General features: G+C 34.5%; 1 protein-coding gene across 3 annotated transcripts in view; it reads left to right on the top strand.

Annotated features, from left to right (window-relative positions):
* The window catches only part of FAM13A (family with sequence similarity 13 member A), a 350,236-nt gene that overhangs the window by 123,619 nt on the left and 199,784 nt on the right, over positions 1-26,833 (top strand). For all 3 annotated transcript variants that reach the window (XM_041760046.1, XM_041760045.1, XM_041760047.1), the window contains one exon: positions 18,840-18,993. In XM_041760046.1, coding sequence (XP_041615980.1) covers positions 18,840-18,993 — 154 coding nt within the window. The remainder of the gene's footprint in view (positions 1-18,839; positions 18,994-26,833) is intronic.

The following is a 26,833-nucleotide window of genomic DNA, read 5'->3' as shown; positions in this document are numbered from 1 at the left end:
CAGCCACCCAGGCACCCCTGTGCTGTTTATTTTTAAAAGAAAGCAGACAACAAGAATGAAGCAGAAAGGCAATTAACTGACCATTTATTTTCCTAAAGGATTTCTTAAAGCATTGTCATTTACGTCTTGCAGAGAGGTGGGATATTGCTCTTGTTTTAGTATGGATGTTTCCATACATGTGAATTGCCAATCATTTTAAATTTGAGATGGCTATCCCTAGAACTCCGGAGAATGAAAGTTGCTTTTTAAGACCTTAGAATCCACATGATGTAATGAGCACTGGGTGTTAAACATAACTGATGAATTATTGAACTCTACATAAAAAACTAATGATATACTATATGTTGGCTAATTGAATTTTTAAAAAAGACTTTAGAGTCCTTTCTTTCTGGGTGACCAATTTATTTTGAGAAGATATTTTTCAGAACTGTCCCAGTGCTTTCTTACTATGGACCAGGAGCGGGTAGTAATGTACTACTTATGAAAGCAGGTGCTCAGACTGCCTGGCTTTGGATTTGGTTTTAAATCTGCCTAGAGAAGTGACTGCACTGGGACAGAATAACCCCCAAAGATGTTCACATCCTAATTGCTGGGACCTGTGAATATGTCATTTTCTATGGTAGAAGAGACATTGCAGATGTGAATCTGAGAAAAAATTTAAGATGAGATCATACATTTAGACCCAGTGTAAGTATAAGGGAACTTAGGGAGGCAGGAGGGTCAGAGAAGATGTGATGATGGAAGGAGAAGTCAGAATGATTCACCATGCTTACTTCTCTTTTATTTATTCATGAGAGACAGAGAAGCAGAGACATAGGCAGAAGGAGAAGCAGGCTCCCTGCAGGGAGCCTGATGCAGAACTTGATCCCAGCACCCCAGGATCTCAACCTGAGCCGAAGGCAGTCAACCACTAAGCCACCTAGGCATCCCTGTTTTGTTTTGTTTTGTTTTGTTTTCTGTTTTTGTTTTTTGTTCTTTGTTTTTTATGAAAGAATATCTTCTATGGTCTAGGTGGCTAACCTACAATGTGAATTTTAAAAAATCTTTTTAGTTGACACAATGTTACATTAGTTTCAGATGTACAGCATAGCGATTCAACAAGTTTATAGGTTATGTTATGCTCACAAGCGTGTAGCTACCATCTGTCACCTATAATGCTGTAATATCATTGACCTTATTCCCCATGTTGTACCTTTTATTCCCCCTGATTTGTTTATTCTGAACTGAAAGCCTATATCCCCCACTTCCCTTCACTCATTTTGCCTATCCTTCCTTCTTGCAACCATCAGTTTGTTCTCTATATTTATGTGTCTGGTTCTGTTTTTGTTTATTCATTTGTTTTGTTTTTCTAGATTCCACATATGAACGGAATCATGCGGTATTTGTTTTTCTCAGTCTGGCTTATTTCACTTGACATTATACCCTCCAGGTCCATTCCTGTGGTCTTATATGGCAAAATCTCATCCTTTTGTAGCTGCACAATCTTCCACTTATATATTTCGTCACGTCTTCTTTATCCATTTATCTACTGATGGACACTAGATTGTTTCCATTTTTTTGGCTATTGTAAATAATGCAATAAACATAGGGTGCATATATCTTTTCAAATTAATGTTGTTGTTTTCTTTGGATAAATACCCAGTAGTGGAATTGCTGGATCAGAGGGTATTTCTATTTTTAATTTTTTGAGGAACCTCCATACTGTTCCACAGTGGCTGCACCTGTTTGCATTCCCACCAACAGAACACAGTGGTTTCTTTTTCTCCACATCCTTGCTAACACCTGTTGTTTCTTGTGTTGTTGAGTTTAGCCATCTAACAGGTGTGAAGTGATATCACGTTGTAGTTTTGATTTGCATTTCCCTGATGAGAAGTGATGATGAGCATCTTTTCATGTGTCTGTTGGCCATCTATATAGGTCTTCTTTGGGAAAATGTCTATTCATGTCTTCTATTTTAATTGGATTGTTGCTTCGGTGTCAAGCTGCACAAATTCTTTATATATTTAGGATGTTAACCTCTCATCAGAGACATCATTTGCAAATGTCTTCTCTTGTTCAGTAGATTGCCTTTTTGTTTTGTCGATGGTTTCCTTTACTATGCAAAAGCTTTTTATTTTGATGTAGTTCCAATAGTTTATATTTGCTTTTGTCTTCTTTGCCTCAGGAGACATATCTAGAAATATGTTGCTATGACCAATGTCCGAGAAATTACTACTTGTGTTCTCTTTTGGGATTTTTATGGTTTCAAGTCTCATATTTAGGTCTTTAATCCATTTTGAGTTTTTTTTGTGTGTGTATGGTTTTAGTAGTTCATTTCATTCTTTTGCATGTTGTCACCTAGTTTTTTCAACACTATTAGTTAAAGACTCTGTCTTTTCCCCAATTGTGTATTCTTGCTTCCTTTGTCATAGATTAATTGACCATATAAATATGGGTTTATTTCTGAGTTCTCTAGTCTGTTCCATTTATCTATTGTGTCTGTTTTTGTGCCAGTGCCATACTATTACTGCTTTGTAGTATATCTTGAAATCTGGGATTATGATAGGTCCAGCTTTGTTCGTTCTTAAGATTGTTTGGGCTATTTGAGGCCTTTCATGGTTCCATACAAATTTTAGTATTGTTTATAGTAGTTCTGTGAAAAAAATGCTGTTGCTATTTTGATACAGTTTGCATTGAATCTACAGATTGGGATAGTATGGACATCTTAATAATACTGATTCTTCCAATTCACAAGCATGGAGTATCTTTGCATTTTGTAGTATCACCTTCAATTTCTTTCATCAGTGTTTATGGTTGTCAGAGTTACAATGTGCATTTTCAAGGCACAACTATTTATTACTTGGGGACTGCCTGTTTTCAGATAGATTATATATAAATGTTCTGAATTTACTTTAAAATTAAGAGAGATCTTTTATGTAGTGCTCTGCTGCAGCTGAAACTGAGAGGAAATATAAGTAAGTAGCATCCAGTCTTAAGAAAATCTTTGTGAAAGTTACAAATCTATGAGGGGTGTTAAAGAAGCACTATGGAGTTTCTTGAACTTGTAGACCTGACAGTGATATCTCAATGGGATTGTAATCAAGGAAGTAAGAGCTAGAAAAGTGGAAAATTGTGGTAGTGGGAATAACAAGTAATAATTACTTTTCTTGGAGTTAGCATTTTGAACAGGCATATATTTTGTATCCCTGTCATCTTTTGTATAGTTGTTTAAGCCTGTTAATATTTGTCTTCTTTCTGACTAATCCCCCAAATGTCACTTATAAACTTCTTTTGGGAAAGAATCTGATTTAACCATCTAGAAGGTACTTTGATTAATTGGACAAATGAATGGTTGGATTTATGAATAGATAGCTGACAGTTTATTGCTCAAGAAAAGTATTCTAACTCTTGTTGGGCAGTAGCATTCTCCCATGTTTCCCTAAAGAAATAGATAAAAGAAATAAATTTCTTTTCTTGAAAATCCATTTTCATTTTTGTTACTGATAAAGTATTTACCTTTTTGGAAAATCGACAAAATGTCCTTTGGCTGAAGAATACAGAAATATGTAATACGGTATAAAGTATTATGTGTTGTCTAAATTAAGTTGTCTTATTTTGGATTGTCTCAAGACCCACTTTGGCTTAGCTATTGGCAAATGAACTAAATTCAGGAAGTCAAACATTTTTCTTTTACTTTTCTGGAAGTAAACAGAAAATGCTTGTCATTTCTAAACATTTTGGCTCACTTTGGTTGAGTAAAGGCTGACTTTAGAATTTGTTGATTGTTTTTATTCCATTATTTCTTGTCTTGCCATTTAAATACTTTGTTGCAAAATCTTAAAAATTTTAAAAAATAAACATGTGGCTGTTAAACACTTAAAAGAGACAAGGCACATTAGCCATGATGGAAGCAACAAAATGTCCGTTGTTAGGATATATGGGTAAACAAAATGTGATAAATACATGAGGAGGGAATATTATTCAGCCTTAAAGAGGAAGGAAGTTCTGTCATTTGCATCAACATGGATAGACTTCAAGGACATTATACTGAGTGACAAAGTCCACAATAAGACAAACACTATGATGATTACTTACATGAAGTATCAAAAGTAGCCAAATTCATAGAAACAGAAAGTAAAATGTTGGTTGCCATGGCCTGGGGGGAGCAGGAAAAGGGAAATTATTATTTAATGGCTATAGAGTTTCAGTTTGCAAGATGAAAATTTTTTTTATATCTGTTTCACAACAATGTGAATATTAAGTTAGTAAATTTCACATTACATGTTTTTTTCTTACCATGGTTAAAAAATAAGAGGCAGAGAACTGAAATTAGAGTTAAGTTTGCTAACTTGAAAGTTTTCTGTAGTATTCACTGGACTGAAGTTTAGAATGAAGCTTATGTATCTATACAGAGTATGGGGTGGGGGGATAAAAAGAGTAACATGGTCATTTTTTTTCTTTTTTACTTTTTCACCATGCTTTAAGATTCAGGAGACTCTTAACAGTTTATAGCTAGACTGCTGTCAGATGCCATGAAACTGGGGTTGGTATTAAAAAATTTCTTTCAAATTATTGTAAAGATTAGACTGAGGTGCTTTTTTTCCTGTTTTGATGACTGCTTTTATGCATCTTTACTGAGACCTAAAAATGGATTGATGCTATAGCAATGAACAATCCAAGTTTTCCATTATTTTCAGGAACATTATAAGATGAACTCTTGGTGAAGACCATGTGTTTCTTGGTATCGATTTTGTCAAAAGCCTTGCCAATGTTTTTTTAGTTCATTTGGAAACATTTCTGTTGTTCCTTCTCAAGCATTTAGATCAAAGATGGGTGGTTTTGCCTATAACTTGTTAATTTGGGGGGTGTATTTCTTCCCATTAGAGATGAAATGTGTCATATGTACTATTTATTCTGATACAAATAGTAAGAGCAACGAGCATTCTTTACACTATATGTTATACAGCACAAACATGTGGTCTGTTTATATACAAAGAGGAAATTTACATTTTTTGGTGCCATTAGGAACTTACTTTTTCCCAGCTTCATTGAGCTATAATTAGCACATAACATTGAAAATTTAAGGTATACAGTGTATTGATTTGATATACTCTATTGTGAAAGATTACCACCATAGCATTAGCTACACTTTCATCATGTCACATAATTTTCATTTCTTTTTTGGGTTGAGAACACTTTAGATCTATTTTTTAGCAACTTTGAAATATATAGTATTTTTTTATTATCACCATACGTCAGATCCCTAGAACTTACCCATATTATAACTCAAAGTGGCAAGTAACTTTTTAGTTCAATTGAAAAGGATCTAGAAAGATAAATTCTGCTTCTAAGAATACACATTTTTTTTTTTTTTTTTTTAGTTTTTGTAAGTCACGTATAGTACTAGGCTCTGTTGGAGATTTAAGACAAATTAGACTCTGCCCTTAAAGATACAGTGTAATGGAGAGAAATACCTCTAAAGAAGATTATGACCAAAGCAGAATCTAATAAATGCTATGCTAGAAAATTAAATGAATTCTGTGTGAATAAAGAGGCAGCAATTAATTCTGATGGGATGAGGGGTCATAACTTCATTGAACTTTGGAAAATAATTAGACTTAACTAAGTGAAGAAGGAAGACTTTACACGAGAGCAAAGAACATCATGAGTCAAAGCTATGAAGTAGAAAATGTACTGTTATATCATCAGATGCCTAAAGCCAGGAGAAAATGATGAAAAATAACACTAGAAACTACTTGAGACATTCAAACTGCTAACAGCATGATCTTAATCACTTTTGGTCGGGATAAAACTCCTAAGCAAGCCCAGGACTAAGACTAATACTCCCTGTAACCAATGACTTTGAAAAGTTTCTTACAGTTAAGGCCCTGAAATTGTCTTTAAATGTAAAGTGAGATTTTTTCACCTCATGCTTTAAAATGAGAGATTGTACTAAAGTTGAGTTTCTACAAAATTCTTACATTTTGTTAAAGGTGGTAGAACTTGTGCATATACAATCACCTTCTCTCTATTTAGTCACTAGTTACCAGTAGTCTACATTCTCATGAGTGCATCAGTGTACTTTTTTGAGAAAAATAGAATTACAGAAATGGAGAAGATCCAGGTGTCATTTAGGTGCTGATGTTGAAAAAGAGGGGCCCAGATGACAAGTCTAATAACCAGCAGAAGCATCACAGGAGCACAGTCACTCCGGTCTTGAACCCATTGTTCTTTCGGTCTGCAGCATAGCACAGCAACCAGCAAAGGGCTTACACCTCTGTACATCAACCCACTCCCTTCTATGTGTCAGTTCTTGTCATGTTTTAGCTTTTTTGTCTAATGCAGATTATCTGAAACTCCAAAGATAGCCTGGCTGCTTCTGGGTGTTACAAGTTAACAAGATTTTAATAGAGTTTTAACCCACCACTGTTAATCTGCTTTAATATCAGCCATATCCTTGAATAAAAGTGGGAGTCATGGAAAATTTGAGGCAGATTTTAAATCAGGGCACTCCTCTTCACCCAGAATCTGCTAGACCTTTTCTAATTGTGACCGTTTCAGATGAATGGTTATTTATCTTTAAGACACTGTGATACTGTTACTCTTTTAATTCTGGTAGTGATTTAGAACACCCAATTCACCCCTTTACCTCTATCTCAGTGTTCTCCTTGCTTCTATACTATTGACAGCTTTTCTATGAGACATTTAAAGACATAATTATAATATGTAGCAAAGCAAGTCTTTGGAGAACTACTGAAAAAGACCATAACAACACTTCAATCTTCATGTGCTTAAGTATATCAACTTCTATCTTATTTTTAGTAATGTAGGTTAAATATCAACTATCCTTAATAATAATCAGTTATTATTTGTTCACTATTATGGTTGAAACCATGTATCTACATATCTAACATAGATTGAAATATATCTAGTTATCCAGTATAAAGTTTCCAAAAATTACTTATCCATCCAAACAATTGGTAACTTAATGTCAAACATCTGGATATTTGGAAGTATTTAAGCAGTTCATGTAAGATTTTCCTTTTTATCTGAAATATTGATCTGTAGATACACATGGTTGGGTAATTGTTGGTGTAATAGTCTAAACTTTCATTTAGGAAATTTTATGCCCTATTACTGCTTCTGACTAGAAATGACTCGTTGATTATAGGTGGCAATGAGAAGGAAAAAAAAAATGGAAGTCGACATACATAATATAAATTGAATACCTGGAAACATGAACATCAGCAGTTCTTAAGAAGGAAACATTGCCAAGGGTGGGGCCAGGTACAAAAACAATTCTGGAAATTTTTGTTTCCACTGCCTCACCTCAATTCTAAGAAACGTTAGAAGCTTTATTATTGAATGTTATCTTTAAAAAAAATCTTCCAGCTTTTCATTTCCATTAAATATTCATTCAAATATATCAATGTAAAAAAAAAAAAAACAAATATATCAATGTATAAGTCAATTGCAGTAGACTCATAGGTAGGACAGTACATTGGGAGACTTTTACACCTTTTAAAATGGTTATTAAATTTGGCCTCCAGTGATGGCTTTCAATAGTAGTTTTTTTCTTTTGCAAAGAACTGCATAAGAGGGAATGTCCCAGCATGTCAGTACTTTTAACTGCAAAATAATAATGACATATTTGCGGAGAATGTGTGTAGACAAGATGAGGCAATTGTGATCTAGTGATAATGCAATTGGGTACATTCAGGCCTGGGTGAACACTCAGATTCTACGGGTATTGATGAATCAAATGATGAGAGTCCAAAGAGAGGTTACAAATGAAGTATCTCATCACACTTACCCTACTTATTAATGGCTTGGATTAAGACAGAAGATTTATGCATATATTTATGCATTCATTGATTTATGTAATCAATGAAACAAAGGTGAGAAGAATGATATGTTGATTAAAAACAAAGATTAGAAATAAAATGTTAAAGAAGACTATACAAATGTTTATTTTCATTCTATCATAAGTGGAAAAAATAGATGGAGAATTAGGTATTTATAGTGAGGGATCATGACCAGAAAGACCTAGTTTAATAGCAATTCCTCCAAAAATACTAGAGAATTTTAGCCAATTCCAAGTTCAGTGTAAACCAACAGTATTACTATGAAAATCAACACTTACTCTGCATAATGAAAAAACATTGATTTGATTGTTTATTTTTTGTAAGGTACTTTTTGAAGTTGGATTTCTTTTTTTTTTTAAGATAATATAGACATAATCTTTTAAAGATTATATATATATTATATATGTGTATGTGTATATATGTATATATGTATATGTGTGTGTGTATGTATATATACACACACAGAGACAGAGGCAGAGGGAGAAGCAGGCTCCCCACTGGGAGCCTGATGTGGAAGTGATCCCAGCACCCCGGGATGCTCAACAACTGAGCCACCAGGTGCCCCTTAAGGAAGTTGGATTTCTTGAGACACAATTTGCATGGTATAGAATGCATCCATTTGGGTGTAGTGTTATGAGTTTTGACGGAATTCATTACCACCACCACAGTTAAGATACAGACCATTTTCATCATTCCAAACAGTTGCTTGTGTCCCTTTTAGGCCACCCCTACCCCCACCCCAGTCCCTGGTAACAACTATTTTATGGCCCCATAGTTTTGAAAAGTATTTTTCACATAGCTTTTAAAAATTCTCAAAAGGTCTTTACAACATCAATATTACCAACATGTCCATTTTATAAAGGAAGAAATGAGGGTTCAGTTAAGCAGCTTTAAGTAGTGGAGCCAGGTCCAGAACCCTTTTATTATTATTATTATTTATCTCTTTTTTAATTGCTTTAATTTAAATTCCAGTTAACATACACTATAATATTAGTTTCAGGTGTACGTGAGAAACTTCTAACTCTGGGAAATTAACCCTTATTTTCTAACTCAGGATCTCAAATGCTTCCCTTGACCCTTCCACCTGGTCCTTTGCACCAAGAGCCCCACCCTTCTCATCATTGTTCACTCATTTCCAAGTGGATCCTGTTTTTTTTTAAAAAGATTTTATTTATTTATTTGAAGGAGAGAGTGAGCAAGCAGGAGTGGAGTGAGGAGCAGAGGGAGAAATAGACACCCTGCTAAGCCCAAAGTGAGGCTTGATTCTGGGACTCCAGGATCGTGACCCAAGTTGACAGCAGAACTTAACTGACTAAGCCACCCAGACACCCCTTCCAAGTGGATCCTATATTCAAAGCCAGTATTAAACTTTCGTAGTAACTTACTGGAGCAGGGAGTAAAAGCGGGTTTCTCAATCTTTTTTTTCATTTTCGTTTCCCTAAGGAGCCTTTTTAGATTTTTTTCTTTTCCTAATCACATCTCCCCTATCCTCCAATTAAATTTTAACATCAGGAATATGCTGTATATCTCTGTGTGTACTGTATATATCCTACTCTATGTATTACAAAGAGTAAGTTTCTTTTCACCCATTCTAAGAACTGTTTGCCCCGCCCCGGGAAGGGGCAGTATCACTCCCATTGCTTTGAGCAATAGTCTTCATCCATCGTCCCACCTGATGTATATGACCCTTGAATATGAGTGACAATCACATTCACAGGACTGAAAATTTTATACTAAATACCACATCAGACTTTTGGCATGATGTTTATGAAAGTGTCTTCAGAACACATAGGTAAGTAAAATCAGCTCTAGTGTAAACTTCAAATTTATTTAATAGGACAAGTTATAATATGGCTTATTTTTAAAATAATTCTTTTAAAGTTTCTTTTAAACTTTATAGGTCTAGACTTCAGAGGCACCTGGGTAGCTCAGTTGGTTAAGTGGCTGACTCTTGGTTTCAGCTCAGGTCATGATCTCAGGGTCCTGGGATTAGGCTCCACGTTCACCAACGAGTCTGCTTGAAGATTCTCTTTTTCCTTCTCCCTCTGCCCCTTCCCCCTCTCGCTCTCTCTAAAAAAGTCTTGTAAAACATAGATGTAGACTTCGTATAATAAAGGGAATAAGGTTCTATTGAAGAAGAATTAACAATCTTATTTTTGTTAAATGCTGTTATGCTCCTAATGCACAGCTTTAACTTGTTGTTAATGTGAATATGATTATTGCAAATCTTGTTTTATCATTTTATCTGCCTTTCACCAAGCAGTCATAACTGAGGAGTCATGGTAACCAGATGTCGGTGTTTTCAGTTGCCTTATGTGCAATGTAGAGGTAGTAGATGCATTTCATTTTTTTGGGTAAATGTTTTTTATTGTGGTGAAATACATGTGACATAAAACTTACCATCATAATCAGTTTTAAGTGAACACTTCAGTGATATTAAACACATTAACACTGTTGTGCAACCATCACCAACATCCATGCCCAAAACTTTTTTCATCTTATGAGACTGAAACTCTATATTCATTAAATAGTAACTTTTCACTCTGACCCTAACCCCTACCAACCGCCATTATACTTTGTCTTTGTGGTTTTGACTACTTCAAGTACCTCATGTAAATGGAGTCATGCAGTATGTCTTTTTATGGCTTACCTATTTATATAAAATAATGCCCTCAATGTTTACTCATGTTGTAGCATATTGCAGAATTTTCTTTCATTTCTAGGGCTCAATAATTTTCCATTGTGTGTATATACCACATTTTGTTTATTTATCCATTAATATATGGGTTGCTTCCACATTTTAGTTGTTGGGAATAATGCTATTATGAATGTGAGTATATAATTGTTCTTCCAGACCATGCTTTCAGTTCAGCATATTCCAGAAGTGGAATTTGTAGATAATATAGTAATTCTGTTTTTAATTTGTCGAGGAATTGCCATACTTTTTTCCATAGTGGCTATACCATTTTGTATTCACACCAACAGGGCACAAGGGTTCCAGTTTCTCTACATCCTCACCAATACTTGTGTTCTAATTTTTTGGTAGTAACCATTCTAGTGGATGTGAGGTGATATCTCATTGTAATTTTTATTTGTATTTTCCTGATGATGAGTGATGCTGAGCATTTTTTCCTGTGCTTTTTGGCTATTTGTGTATCTCCTTTGGAGAAATGTCTATTCAAGTCTTTTGCCAATTTTTTTAAAAAGATTTATTTATTTATTCATGAGAGACACAGACTGAGAGAAAGGGGCAGAGACACAGGCAGAGGGAGAAGCAGGCTCCTTGCAGGGAGCCCAACGCGGGACTCGATCTCAGATCCCAGGTTCACGACCCGAGCGGAAGGCAGGCGTCCAACTGCTGAGCCACCCAGGTGTCCCTCTTTTGCCAATTTTTAAATCAGATTTTTTTAAAGATTTATTTATTTATTCATGAGAGAGAGAGAGAGAGGCAGAGACACAGGCAGAGAGAGAAGCAGGCTCCTCACAGGGACCCTGATGTGGGACTCAATCCTGGGACTGCAGGATCACACCCTGGGCTGAAGGAGGCACTGAACCGCCGAGCCACCCTGGCTGCCCAGGAGTTCTCTTTATATAACCTAGATATTAGTTCCTTATCAAATATGTGATTTATAGATATTTTCTCTCATTCTGTGGGTTACGTATTTACCCTATAGATAGTGTCTTGATGCACAAAATTTTTAAAATTTTCATGAAGTCTAATTTGTCTGCTTTTCTTTTGTAGCCTATGTTTTACGTGTTACAGCTGAGAAATCTGCCAAATTCAATGTCATGAAGTTTTTGCTTTATGTGTTTTTACAAGTGTTTTATAGTTTTAGATTCTGGGTCCATTTTGAATTAATTTTTATATATGATACTAGGTAGTGGGTCAACTTCATTCTTTTGCATGTGAATATCCAGTTTTTGCAGTACTATTTGTTGAAAGATAGTCCATTTTTAATTCAGTGGTGTTAACATCCTTGGCAAATCTCATTTGACCATATAAGCAAAGATTCATTACTGGGCTCTCTATTGTATTCCATTAGTATTTATATCTGCCTTCATGCCAATACCTCACTACTTTGATTACTATAGCTCTGTAGTAAGTGTTGAAATTAGTAAATGGGAGTCTTCTATTTTTGGTTCCCTTTATTGAGTTTGTTTTGGCTATTCGAGATCACTTGAGGTTCCATGTGAATTTTAGGACGGGCTTTTCTATTTCTGCAAAAAATGCTGTTGGAATTTTGATAGCAATTGCATAGAATCTGTAGGTTGCTTTGTGTAATATTCGTATTTTAACAATATTAAGTCTTCCAATCCATGAACATGAGATGTATTTCCATTTATTTGTTTTTTTAACTTCTTTCATCAGCATTTTGTAGTTTCCATTTTATAAGTATTCCACATCCTTGGTTAAATATAATCCTAAGTGTTTGATTCCTTTTGATACTAATGGCATAGTTATGTCATTTCCTTTTCATATTATTTATTGTTTATAGAAATGCATTTGTCTGGCTTTGACATAAAGTCATGTTGGTTTCACAGGATTAGTTAAGAAATGTTTTCTCCTCAGTTTTCTGGAAATGTTTGAGAAATACTAATATTAGTTTAAGCATTTGGTAGAATTTACCAATGAAGCCATCAAGTCCAGAGCATTTTTGCAGGGGAAATTTTTGATTACTGATTCAGTCTTCTTACTATCAATAGGTCTATTCAGATTTTCTTTATCTTCATGATTCTGTCTTGGTAGGTTTAGTGCTTCTAGTAATCAGTCCATTTCACTTGGATTATCCAGTTTGTTGATGTGCAAATATCATAGTATACTCTCATAATTCTTTTTCATTTCTATAGAGTCAGTAGTATTGTCCCCACATTAATTTCAGATTTTAACAATTTGAGCACCCCTTGCTCTTTTTAAAATTCATCCAGTTAAAAGTTTGTCAAGTTTGTTTATCTTCTCAAAGAACCAACTTTTGATTTCATTGATATTTCTCTACTGTTTTTCTGTTTCATTTATCTCTGCTCTAGTCTTTACTCTTTCTCTCCTGCTAGCTTTGTGGAGCTAGTTCTTTAAGTTGTAAAGTTAGGTTTTTCTTTGAGATCTTTCTTGTTTTCTAGTGTGTTTGAACTATAAATTTCCTCCTTAGGCTCTGTTTTGCTACATCCCATAAATTTTTATTTTGTTGTGTTTTCATTTTCATTCATCTCTAAATATTTTCTAATTTTCATTAAAATACAGTTTTTGTTCCATTGATTGCCTAAACATAATTCCACAATTTTGTGGATTTTTCAGTTTTCTTGATGTTATTATTTGTAACTTTATCCCATTGTGGTCTGAGAAGTTACTTTGTAAAATGAATATCTTTTTAAATATTTTGAGATTTAATTTGTAGTCTAACATATGGTATATCCTGGAAAATGCCACATGTACACTTGAGAAAAGTGTTCACTCTGGTTGTTGTCAGGTAAAATATTGTGTGTGTGTCCAGTAGATCTAGTTTGTTGTTTTTTTAAATCCTCTGTTTCTTCTGTCTGGTGTTCTATCCATTTTGGGGAGTAGGGTATTGAATTCATGAACTATTGTAGAACTGTTTATTTCTCCCTTAAATTCTGTCCATTTTTTCTTCATATATTTTGGTGATTCTGTCATTAGCTGTGTAAGTGTTTATAGCTGTTATATTTTCTTGTTGTGTTGAAACTTTATTAATATATAATGGGTTTCTTTGTCTCTTTTAACCTTTTTTAATTTTAAGTTTATTATGTATAATATTATTATAGACACCTCTGCTTTCTTTCACTTACAATATGCATGTATTATTTTTTCCCATCCTTTTACTTTTAACCTGTTTGTAGATTTGGATCTCAAGTGAATCTCTTGTAGACAGAATATAATTGGGTTATGTGTTTTAATTCATTCTGCCAGTCTCTTCTCTTTTGGAGAGTTTAATCCATTTATATTTAAAGTAATTACTGATAAGGAGGGACTTGTATCATTGTGCTATGCATTTTCTATGGCCTTTACAGCTTTTTTGTCCTTCATTTACTTCATTACTATTTTCTTTTGTGTTTAGTTAAAATTTTTTGTAGTATAATGTTTAAATTCCTTTCTCATTTTCTTTTGTGTACATTCTGTAGGTATGTTCTTTGTGGTTGCCATGAGGCTTACATCTAACATCCTAAACTTATAGCACTCTAATTTGAATAAGTACCAGCTTTACTTCAATAACATACAAAAACTCTGCCCCAAGGTTCCTGACTGGCTCAGTCAGTAGAGCATGCAACTCTTGATCTCAGGATTGTGAATTTGAGCCCTGTTGAACATAGAGATTATTTTAAAAACAAAACAAAAGAAAAACTGTGCTCTTTTATAGCTCCTTCCCCACCTCTTTCAATTATTGATGTCACAAAATTATATCTTTATATAATTTTTGCCCCAAAACACAAAGTAATACATATTTTTTTACATTTTTCACATATCTGTATTTTTTTATTTAGATAAAATTGACATTGTTAGTTTTAGGTGTACAACACGATCATCAGTATGTTGTAAAATGGTGACCGTAGTAAGTCTAAGTTAACATCACTACACATACTTATAAACTTTTTTTCTTGTAATGAGAACTTTTAAGATTTTCTATTAGTAACTTTCAAATATACAATACAGTATTATTAACTATAGTCATCATACTGTATGTTACATCCTCAGAAAATTTATTTAATAACTCGGAGTTTGTACCTTTAAACTACCTTCACTCACTTTGCTCATCCTTCCCCTAATCTCTGGCAACCAGCAATTTGTTCCCTGTAACTATCAGTTCAGGGTTTTTTCTTTCTTTCTTTCTTTCTTTCTTTCTTTCTTTCTTTCTTTCTTCATTCATTCATTCATTCATTCATTCATACATGAGAAGCACAGAGAGGCAGAGACATAGGCAGAAGGAAAAAGCAGGTTCCCTGGCAGGAGCCTGATGTGGGACTTGATCCCAGGACTCCAGGATCACGACCTGAGCCAAAGGCAAACATTCAACCACTGAGCCACCCAGGTGCCCTATCCGTTCAGTTTTCTTGTTTTCTTTTGTTTTGTTTTTGTTGTTTGTTTTAGATTACACATATACATGAGATTTTATGTTATTTTTCTTTCTCTCACTTATTTCATTTGGCATTCAAGGTCATCCATGTTGTTACAAAGTGCAGGATTTTCTTCCTTTTCATGGCTGAATAATATTCCTGTGTGTGTGTATCCCACATCTTCTTTATTTATCCTTGATAGACATTTAGGTCTTAACCCATTTTGAGTTTATTTTTCTGTATGCTGTAAGAAAGTCGTCCAGATTCATTCCTTTTCATGTTGCTGTCCATTTTTCGTAACACCATTTGTTGAGGAGACTGTCTTTTCCCCATTTGGATGTTCTTTACTGTTTTGTCAAAGATTAATTGACTGTGTAATCGGGTTCATTTCTGGGTTTACTATGCTGGCCCATTCATCTATGTGTCTGTTTTTTATGCCAGTACCATACTATTTTGATTACTACAACTTTGCAATATAACTTGAAGTATGGAATTGCTTCGCTTTTCTTTTTTCAATGTTGCTTTGGCTATTTGGGGTCGTCCGTGGTTCCATACAAATTTTAGGATTTTTTTTTCTAATTCTGTGAAAAATGCTATTGCATTTTGTTAGGTATTGCATTAAATGTGCAGATTGTTTGGGAAATTATATACATTTTAACAATATTCTTCCAATCCATGACATGGAACATCTTTCCTTTTCTTTGTGTCCTCTTCAGTCTGTTTCATCAGTGTTTATAGTTTTCAAAGTACAGGTCATTTACCTCTTTGGTTAGGTTTATACCTGGGTATCTTATTATTTTGGGTGCAATTATAAATGGGATTGTTTTCTTAGTTCCTGCTGTTTCATTATTGGCGCATAGAAATGCAACAGATCTCTATGCATTGATATGTCCTGTGACTTTACTGAATTCGTCTATCAGTTCTAGCAGTTTTTTGGTGGAATCTTTTGGGTTTTCTTTATATAGTATAATGTTATCTGCAAATAGTGAAAGTTTTATTTCTTTCTTACCAATTTACATGCATTTTATTTCTTTTTGTTGTCTGATTGGTATGGCTAGGACTTCCAGTACTATGTTGAATAAAAGTGGTGAAAGTGAACTTCCTTGTCTTGTTCCTGACCTTGAAAGGAAACGCTTTCAATGAGGATGATGTTTGCATTGGGTTTTTCAGAAGTCTCTCTTTTTTTCTTTTTTAATGTAATCTACATCCCCACCGTGGAGCTTTACCATGATCCTGAGATCAAGCATTGCATGCTTCACTGACTGAGCCTGCCAAGCACCACATTCAAAAGTACTATGAGTTTTCATATATGGACTTTATTATGTTTTTTAATTATGTTGCATTATGTCCCCTGCTTTGTTGAGGGTTTTTGTCATGAGTGGGCATTGTACCTTGTCAAATGCTTTTCTACATCTATTGAAAGTACCATATGGTTCTTATCCTATCTCATATTGATGTGTTGTATCAAACTGATTGATTTGTGAATATCAAACCACCCTTGAAACCCAGGAATAATCCCACTAAGTCAAAAAGAATTTTTTTTAATGTACTGTTCGATTTGCTTTGCTAGTATTTTGTTGAGGATTTTTGCATCTATGTTCATGAGAGAGATAAGCTTGTAGTTCTCTTTTTTTATGGTGTCTTTATCTGGCTCAAGGTTATGCTGGTCTCATAAAATGAATTTGGAAGTTTTCCTTCCTTTCTGTTTTTTGGAATAGTTTGAGAAGATAGGTATTAACTGTTCTTTAAATATTAGGTAGAATTTTCCTGTGAATCTCTGTGGTCCTAAGCTTTTTTTTGTTGGGAATTTTTTGATTACTATTTCAACTTCTTTTATGGTAATCAGTTCAAATTTTTATTTCTTCTTCAGTTTTGGTAAGTTGTAGGTTTCTAGGAATTTATCCATTTTTTCTTTCTTTTTCTTTCTATCCAGGTTTTCTTATTTGTTAGCATATACTTTTTCATAATATCTCTAACAATCATTTGTATTTCTGTGGTATCAGTTATTTCTCCACTTTAATTTGTGATTTTTGTGAGTTCTCTCTCTCTCTTTCTTTCTCTCCCTCCCTCCCTGCCTCTCTCTTTCTTTTTTGGATACTTTTGGCTAGAGTTTTATCAATTCTGTTGATCTTTTCAAAGATCCTTGTTTCATTGATCTGTTATATTGGGTTTTTAAAGTTTCTATTTCATTTATTTCTGCTCTAATCTTTATTATTTTCTTTCTTCTGCTGGTTTTAGGTGTTGTTTGTTGTTCTTTTTTAACACCTTTAGGTGTAAGGCTAGGTTGTTTGAGATTTTGCTTGCTTGTTAAGATAGGCCTATATTGCTATAAACTTCCCTCTTTGAATAATTTTGTTGCATCCCAAAGATTTTGAACAATTGCATTTTTATTTTCACTTATTTTTATGTACTTTTTAATTTCTTTTATTTCCTGATTTACGTAATGGCAGTTTGATATCCAGTTTGGCAAATTTTGGGAATCTCTTGACTAGGTTTCAAGTTCTGGAAATATTTCTCCATGGTTTTCAACTTCACCCTCTTGTGTTTTTGGTTCTGCTCTTTGAGTCATTCATCATTCTTAATGAAAGGCAGCACATTTTTGCAGCTTACGTAATATTTATATTATAGGAATTTTATGGATTCAAGTCTTATATTCAAATCTTTAATCCATTTTAAGTTGATTTTGTGTATGGTGTGAGGTATGAGTTCCAGTTTAATTCTTTTGCGTATAGCTATTCAGTCTTCCCAACATCATTTATTAAAGAGACTGTCTTTCCCCCATGTTATGTTCTTGGCTTCTTTGCCATAGATTAATTGACCATAAGAGTGAGATTATTTGTAGACTCAACACACAGAGAAGGCCATGTGAAGATGGAGCAGAGTTTTAAGATGCTGGCCTTGATTGAAAATTGAAACAATAGTCACAGCCAAGGAATGTTACCAGCTAGTGCACTCTGCTGGCCTCCAGAACTGTAAAAGAATAAATTTCTGTTCTTTTAAGCAACAGCTGGTGATAATTTGTTATAGCAGCCACAGGAAACTAATCTAGATGGATACTAACATCTCAGTGTGGCTTTCTTAATATTCTCACTGGTTATTCAATGAGGTTAAAGATTTTTGCACTATAAGATTATTGATGTTCAACTATATTGATGTTTTCTTCTATGAGTTTTTCAGCTCTTGTCCTTTGTCTTTTTTAATTTCTTTCCTTTTTGACTAGTAGGAATTCTTTGCGTAGTCTAACTGCCAATCCTGTCAATTGTCCATGTTACTGAAGAGATAATCATGTCTAATCTATAGCTTGTGTTTCTACCTTATTTATGGTGTCTTCTGTATTCAGAAGATCTTTTTCACATTTTTTTTTCATTATGGAAATTTTTTTAACTTACCCAAAAGAAGAGAGAGTAGTACATAGTATAATAAATCTTCCATTTACACATCACTCAGCTTTAACAGTAATCAGTATTTTTTTTTCTGGAAATATTTAAATTTTTCTTTAAGTTTTATACTTTTTATGCATTATCTAAGAAGACCTTCAATAAAGATTGTGTTGCTATTATTTCTGTGGCAAACATTCTATAGTTTCTGTCACAGTCTTTCTTTTTGTTATAACATTTGATTTTTAACACTTTTGTTCTTATATGTTACCTTATGCATAGCAATTTCTAATACATACAAAGCATTATGACACCCATGTTAATCTATACCTCCTTCCTGAACAACATGTCCTTTTCATATTCATCACAAGCTATTGAACAGAATTTGTGCTGGCAACATCGTGCGTCACCATAGAGCTTGTTGAAAATTGCGTGTGTCCTTATAGGAAGGCTGATCAGTCATATAGGAGATGTCAAAATGTATTCCTGAGTCAGCTGTGCTGGCATTTTTTGTTTTTACAAAATAATTCATGTCATTTCTCCCCCTTATTTCTAGTGTGCCACCTGGGCTTGAAGGCATGAAAGAACAAGACATCTGCAACAAGATAATGGCTAAATTACTAGAAAATTATAATACTCTGTTTGAAGTAGAGCATACAGAAAATGATAACCAGAGATATGAAAACCTGGCTAGGCTTATCATAGTAAAAGTAAGTAACTTTGGCATTTAATCTTCAGTATTATATTTTGAATGGAAGATATTTTATTTAAATCATTCTTTACCATAAAAATGTCATGGATATAGAGTATTATTCCTGTGCTTGTTGAATTCTGTTTATGAACATGTTCTCTGTATCAAGTATTTAACTGATCTATATTCTTCTAAGATTGGAGGATAATTGTGAATTGATGTTTCCTTGTTGCTGTTAAAATCATCTCAAAATCACTTACCTAGCCCACTGCTCTGGTCGATTTCTATAGAAACCTGGTGTTACAGCAAGGATATGTGCTTATGGCTGTGTTCAGGAGTGCTTGCTTACTGAGTAGATTGCAAATTCCTGAGGATAGTATCATTGCATCTTTTTTTCTCTCTTGTGTCTGGGACACTTTCAAGTTCAACCTCAGGTTTTAAGTCCCACATATGTAGTTCCTGGCAACTATCATCAGTAAAGGATAATATTTTTATAAGCTATAAAGGAATCCTTGATAATATGATCTCTACCTTTTATTTTAATTGGCTGATAATTTATATAACATATCCTTTACACATTAGGGAAATACATGTAGGTCTCTAAAAAGAGTCTGAGGATAAACCAAATCAAATCTTCCAGGGAAGGCATTTTATTTCTTTCTCATTTATATTGAGGCAAATCATGATGGAATAGATATGAGAGGTTCCCTTAGGTTTCCTGAGACTTAACACATTTACAGACTGCAGTATACTCATTGATTTGTATGGCAATGAATGATAAAACCTAAGCACTTGGTTTGGTCATTGAAGGGGTATTTTCATCTCTTCTTCCAGTAAAAATCATGACTTTGAAGAAGAAATAAAAGGTAATGAGTGTCAACTAGCACCCTTCCAAAAATCAAAAGAAGACCAAAATATAGGTTTTCTTAGCCAAGGCTTATGTTGTTAATACAACAGACTCCCTATAAGGAATATAGTACATCTGAGACGAATGCATTTATCTGGAATCTTGCCAAACTGATAAAGAGAACTCTAAACTAGAATTTGAGGTAAGGGAAGAATAATGCACAGATAGAATGATAAAATGAGATGAAAGTATAACTTAAGTTGGAGACAATACAGTAGCTGAGAAAATGTGTCAGTGATTCACAAGAGGAAATATGGGGAAAAATACACCAGTTTTGCTACCAAAAAATTAAAAACAATTTTTTAATAGAAAAAAAAATCTATCTTAAATTTGTTCCTTTGGTTCCTATAGTACTTTGCAAAGGTCTCTATTTAAAATATTAAAAAGTAATTGACTTTGTTTCAGCTGTATCTCTGATCAATACTTTTAAACACTTCTATTTTTTAATTAAAGCTAATAAGATAAGCCTAAAATATAATGAAAATAGAAAAATATGATCTAGGCCAGACAAACTTGCTGAGATACAGGTATTAATGAGAATATGACAAGAGAAGGTTATATGCTATGCAAATAAAATAACACTTGGTATTATATGGAAGGAGTCCCTGCTTGGAAATCATTGAGCTACTAGGTTTAAGTCTGGTGGAGAACTTAGCATGAGCATACAAGATAAAACACACAAACTAATAGTACTATGGGAGTCAAATACTGTTATCTTAGGTAGATAAAGAATATGACTGCTACTGTCCTAATGCAAGTTTCATATCTGGCCTAGAGGCAGATAAAGATCATGGTTGGAAACTACATTTCTATACTGTGGAAGCATCATTCTACTAAAGCAAAATAGTTGGTGCATTCTTTCCTGATCTTGCTAATAGTCTCATCTCAGATGGTAGATTATACTACAAGGGAATGATGCTCTGGATGTAGTAAGGATGAAATGGAGGCTACAAAAATTATTTTAATGGAATACGCTGGTACCATTTTAGGGTCCATAAAAGTAAAGAACATACTAGCCACAGGTAGGTATGTAAACTTGGATATTGTTTAGAATGCAGATCTTTTTAATTCCTTAAAATGATAGAAATATTAGATACAAACCAAAAAGGAAGGTAATTAGAAAGGAAATGGGAGGGTCACAATGAAATCAATGACATAGTGAAAAATTGGAAAAATGGAAGGGAACTGAAAAAAACAAGTTCTTATTCTGATCATTCGCATGAGCTCAGCTTTTAGAAGGATGTATACAAGAAACCAGCACAAAACAAGAGATAAGTATGCATGAATAACAGACATATAAATTATGCTGAGAATAAGCTTAAGCTCATGGAAACTACTGTATAACTACTATATATCTAATTACTTTCTATATCTCAGTATAGAAAAGGGCTTTTAAGGGGAAGAAGTACTAAATGTATCCACTGACATACCTCAGTATACCCCAATGTAGGGAACAAAGCCATAAAAGATTGAATGAAACTTCTCACAATATGCTCATGGACTGTATGGAGATTTGGGGTTCAGACAAATCTAAGTTTAGTTTCATTTGGACCAGGATGAAGGACTTTGATTGTGGATTGGCATTTACTTCAGGGCAGGTCTCTACATCTGTTTGTGTTATTTTCAGTATTTTAATCATTGACTTAAATGAGTATATACTTAGCACATTTGCAAGTGAAATATTGGATGGCTGAATATATAGACCAAACAGAATGATGTGTGTATGTCTGTGTGTGTGTGTGTGTGTGTGTGCAGCCATTTCCCTCTTCTTCCTTGCTTCAAACAAAAAAACCCACTTTATCTGGGCTTGCAGCGAAGTGCCAAGGTCAGATGGGTCCCTTCCACAGCTCTAAGGGATGGATGAATCACAATGGTATATACTACCATCCTTTTTAGTTATACATATGTATCAAACTGCCTCGGGGTCACTTGTACCTGTATGCCCCATGGATTATCTCATCAATTTTTCTTGTCCTTTAAGATCTAATGCTCCACTTGTCTTAATGAATGGCCCACCCATCCGCACAATTGCTCCAGGTTGGTATCCAACAATCACTAAAACCTGTTATTTCTGCCTAAATATCTCTCCAATCTCTTCTCTCTCACTACTACTTCCTCATAGCCTCTCCAGGCAAGAAAATTCTACACATGGCTTATTATCACAATCATGTGGTGACCTAGCCCTAGAGTCAGAAACTCATCATGATAAAGGGTAGTTGGAAGGCAGGCAGCGGGAAGGGAGCCCTGCCCTAAGAACAAATCACGTTTAAAGGATTTTACACCACCCTGGAAGGAGCCCTCCACTTTTTCCCACATGATAGATAGGCAACAAAAACCTGATTGAATAACAGGTGCAGGGAGGGTTAATTGATTAAAATAGCCTGCTAAAAAGCCCATAAAAAACCCCATACTTGGGGATCCCTGGGTGGCGCAGCGGTTTGGCGCCTGCCTTTGGCCCAGGGCGTGATCCTGGAGACCCGGGATCGAATCCCACATCAGGCTCCCGGTGCATGGAGCCTGCTTCTCCCTCCGCCTGTGTCTCTGCCTCTCTCTGTGACTATCATAAAAAAAAAAAAAAAAAAACCCATACTTGGAAACTCCCATGGCAACTCTCTCAAGTCCCTCCTTCTTTGGGAACCTTATTTCATTCAATAAACCTTGCTTTGCTGCCCACTGCTCAGCCTGGTCTGCCTCTTCATTCTTCCAAGTGACATGACCAAGAACTGCAGGCACCCATGGAGGAAAAAAATCCTGCAACAATTGTAGGACCCCAAAACCTGCATTTTAAAAGGCATCCTTTGTAATTTTAATGATCATCCAGATTTGTGGATTGAGTAATCTGAGACTATTACAATAGCCTTCTTATTTGTTTTCCTGACTCTGGTCTTCTCCCACTTCCCTCTTCTGCCTGAGTTATTCTTCATTATGCAGATTCAATCATGACACTTCCCATCTCAGAATTCTTCAGTGAGTTTTCTTCACCTATCCCTATATTATAAAATCCAAATCTTAGCAAGACAAACAAGAGTTTGCATAATTTGAACCCACTTCACTTATTCATATTTCCTTCTCACCACTCCTTCCCATACATTTGATACAGTAAGCAATCTTTGATATGATCATAGAAGCAATGTCATTTTAGGCCTCATGTTTGTCAAGCTATGGAACTCAATGCCTGGCATTGAAAATACCCTGAATTCAGTAGATGGACTCTATTCATTTTACTGAAAATAATGTCCCTGATCACAATTTGTACATAATATGAAAGCAATGTTAATGAGTATTTTCAAAATAATTGAATAAATTTAAAAACATGATAGTTCACAGAGTATTTCATGTCTGCCTTATTTTAAGAAAAAATACTAGATACTTCTAAAGAACAGTTCTAGAAAAAGCAATGAAAATAGAGTAAGAACGCCTATATTTGTAACCTGACTACTCAGCAATATGACTGGGTAATTTTTAATATCTGTTTCCCTTTCCTGTTATTTAAGATTGCAAATATTCTATAGATTTATTGTGGGATTCAAACCATTAATGCTTGTGAAAGTATTTTAAAGCCAGTTAAATAGTTTAGAAATATAAAGTATTAAATTGGGGCAAGGGTGATAATACAGGATGAAGAGTAATTGATGAAGACCTTGGCATACTTTGAAATGATCTGGTCCAGGATACTTCAGTAGATATATTTATCAATAAGCTAAGGCCACAGACTTTAAAACTCTAATCTAGAATAACACAAAATGGGTTAGAATTTCAGTTTGTGTGACCCTGGGCAAATTATTCAATTTCTCCTTCAACCTTAGTTTCCTCATCTGTAAAATAGATGAAAACTATCACTAATTAATTTAGCTGGTTTTTGTTATGATTAAATGAATAAAAGTAGCAAATTTTCAATAAATTATAGCTTGAAAAGAAATCATCAGTTTCACATCACTTTTATGATATTATCTTACTTCTCTCTACCTGAAAGGGTATCAGTCTTGATAATGGAAGGAAAACAGAGTCAAATGCATAAAAATAAAGTTGACAATCAGATATATTACTCATGACAGAAGAGTCACTGCTTCTAGACATTTCTTACTGTTATTTCACTATTATATGTCTTTTATTATGACTATATTAAGTATCCTTCTTGTCTTTGGAAAGACAAGAATTGAATATGATTGTACTTTCAATGGATGGAAAAGTGTGATTTTAGTATTTAAGCGTCTATTCAGATATGTTTTTTGAAAATGAGTTTTTTTTAGGTGGAAGTTTTATGAAAGAGTGGAATATTTAAGTGGCTTTATGAAAAATGAGATTTCAACACGTTGTTGGGGAGAGGAAGTGAACAGGGAAACAGAAAATCTTCCAGGAGAAGAATATGTTTTACATTATGTATTCTTTGTGTAGTGTGATCAGACATTTCTGACCAGACCAAAGGAAGTAGCACAAGAGCTGCATACCAGAGGAAACCAGTATACAGCTTAACTATGGAGTTAATAATTACAAGAATGGGAGAATGATGAAAGGTTTTTAAAAGAAGATGGATTTAATTTAAGCTACACTTTAGATTTTTACTATCCTTTTTTGGTGCAAGCAGGAAGTTGGTGTGGCTCTTCAGTGAAACCTTTTTGTAATAAGCTCTCAGCGGAGTAGCCTAATGTCTATTTCTACTCAGTTAACTGTGGCCAGTGCTGCAAAATTAATCATGGCTTGTACAATGCATTCATCAGCCTCATTTCCAGACAGGCCTCTACTGGGGGCCAAGGCAAAAATTAAGAAAAAAGATTCATCTATAAGACTCTTCCTTTGAGTCCACTTTCTTATTCTCTGGGGGTGAACTAAGTTCCCTTTAAGGTTTTTGCAGATTCTGCAATGATTTGGGCATATCCACTAGATCTCATTACTTTAATCAAAGGAATTTTAGATAGACCTCTTTGGAGTATGACATTTGGAGAAATCTATAGTCTCCTGAAGGTCTAAGAATGTACATGTTGGCTCCTGGCATTTTTTTTTTTAATTTTTATTTATTTATGATAGTCACAGAGAGAGAGAGAGAGAGGCAGAGACACAGGCAGAGGGAGAAACAGGCTCCATGCACCGGGAGCCTGACGTGGGATTCGATCCCGGGTCTCCAGGATCGCGCCCTGGGTCAAAGGCAGGCGCCAAACCGCTGCGCCACCCAGGGATCCCCGGCTCCTGGCATTTAATACACAGTCTGCTGCATTTGGCACGTAGTCTTCATGGTTGGTTCTTTATGGTTATGGCCATTTTTTGCTTAAGGTGCAACTTTCTTTTCTCTTTTTCATTATTTTTGGTGTTAGTAGGCTACAAGGAAGGAACATAATAGAAGCATGTTTATTTTGCCAAACTGGAAAGTCAAATCTGTATTTCTAAATAACTAGGTTAGGAGAAACTTATCTTTCAAGTGACATCTAACAGCTGTAGCATAATTTCTCTAGCTTCAGAACAATTCTAGATTCTCTCTTCATAAGAGGATCTAAATCCAAGACTTAGTAAAGTATTTCCCTCATATTTACTCAGGAATTACTTTAAACATCTGGATATTTACATACACAAAATTTGGTGGCTTAAATATGGTTTAAATAATCCACCTTGTAATCTAAGCTGAATTTATTAAATCTAAATAATTACTAAGTGCCTGCTATTTGCACAGCATTATTCTAGCACAAGGAATACATCAGTAAGCAATTGACCAAAGTCTCTGCCTTTATGAAGCTTATATTCTAATGAAGATACAATAAATAATAGTCAATAAATAATTAAGAAACTAGCATGTCAGATGGTGATAGATTCTGTGGAGAAAAAAAAGGAAAGGGAGAAGTAATGGTAAGATAGGAAAATGTCATTTACTCATTTAAATAGGATGGTCAAATGCTTCATTGATGTGGGGACATTTGAGCAGAGACTTGAAGGAAGGAGCAAGAAGAGATAAGAACATTCCATACAAGAGGAGAAGAGGAGTACAAAGTCCTGAGTTGGGAGCATACTTGTCTGTTTGAGCAGAGCTGAGAAGGCTAGTATGGTTGAATTACATTGAGCAAGGGAAAAAGGTAAAGAAATGAGGCCAAAGAGGCAATAAGACACCAGATCATCAATGCTCTTAAAAGTCCTGGTAAACATTTTGACTTTCATTCTAAAAGTATTTTATTAGATAGTATTGAACAAAAGAGTGCCATTACATGACTTATAAATTAAAAGGATTACTGTAATTACTAGACAGAGAATAGATGAGAGAGATAGTAGCAGAGAGACCCACTGGGAGCTAATCACAATAGCCTGGTTAAGAAATGATGGTGGCTTTGGCCAGGGTAATGGGTAGTGAAAATGATGGAAAGAGCTGTGACAAATGGGTTAGGTTATGAAAGAACACAGTGGGAAGTACTAGAGACACCAGTTAGGTTAGAGAGTATTTTAGATGGGAGCAGGCAGGCTAGAAGAGTGGTGGACTGTGAACAGAGTAGATATTTATATTAGTAATTTTGGAGGTGGAGCAGTCTGGAGTGATAAGATTTAGGTTGTGTTCATGAGAATAAGTGAAGTGGAGAAGCAAAAGTCATTGGAAGAAGATGGCTAAAGGTGATGAATAAAGATATTGATGGTTTGTTCTAAATGCCCCTGAATTTACCCAGGAGGATAGCAGATACTGAGGTAGACAGAAAGATTGTGAGCCTGGTCTGCTTAGTATATACATATTATTTACAGATTTTGTGTATAAATTACATTTATATATATTTAATAGGGCTATTGAGCTCCATATATAATACGTAGAATAAAGTGATTAATATGTCATTCAATATCAATATAGAGTTAGCTAGATGAGTATCACTGTATTCCAAATAAACATCCTGTGAGACTGTCTTTATTAGTATCACTTACTGCCCGTTATAGCTTTAGGAATTTCTTTGATATTGGCTTCAGTACATATGTCATTCATGTGTCCTTG

Source organism: Vulpes lagopus, chromosome 6 (assembly GCF_018345385.1).
Source record: "Vulpes lagopus strain Blue_001 chromosome 6, ASM1834538v1, whole genome shotgun sequence".
Lineage (NCBI taxonomy): Eukaryota > Metazoa > Chordata > Mammalia > Carnivora > Canidae > Vulpes > Vulpes lagopus.
The sequence above is the reverse complement of the archived record's forward strand: the minus strand, read 5'-3'. Positions and strand labels throughout refer to the sequence as shown.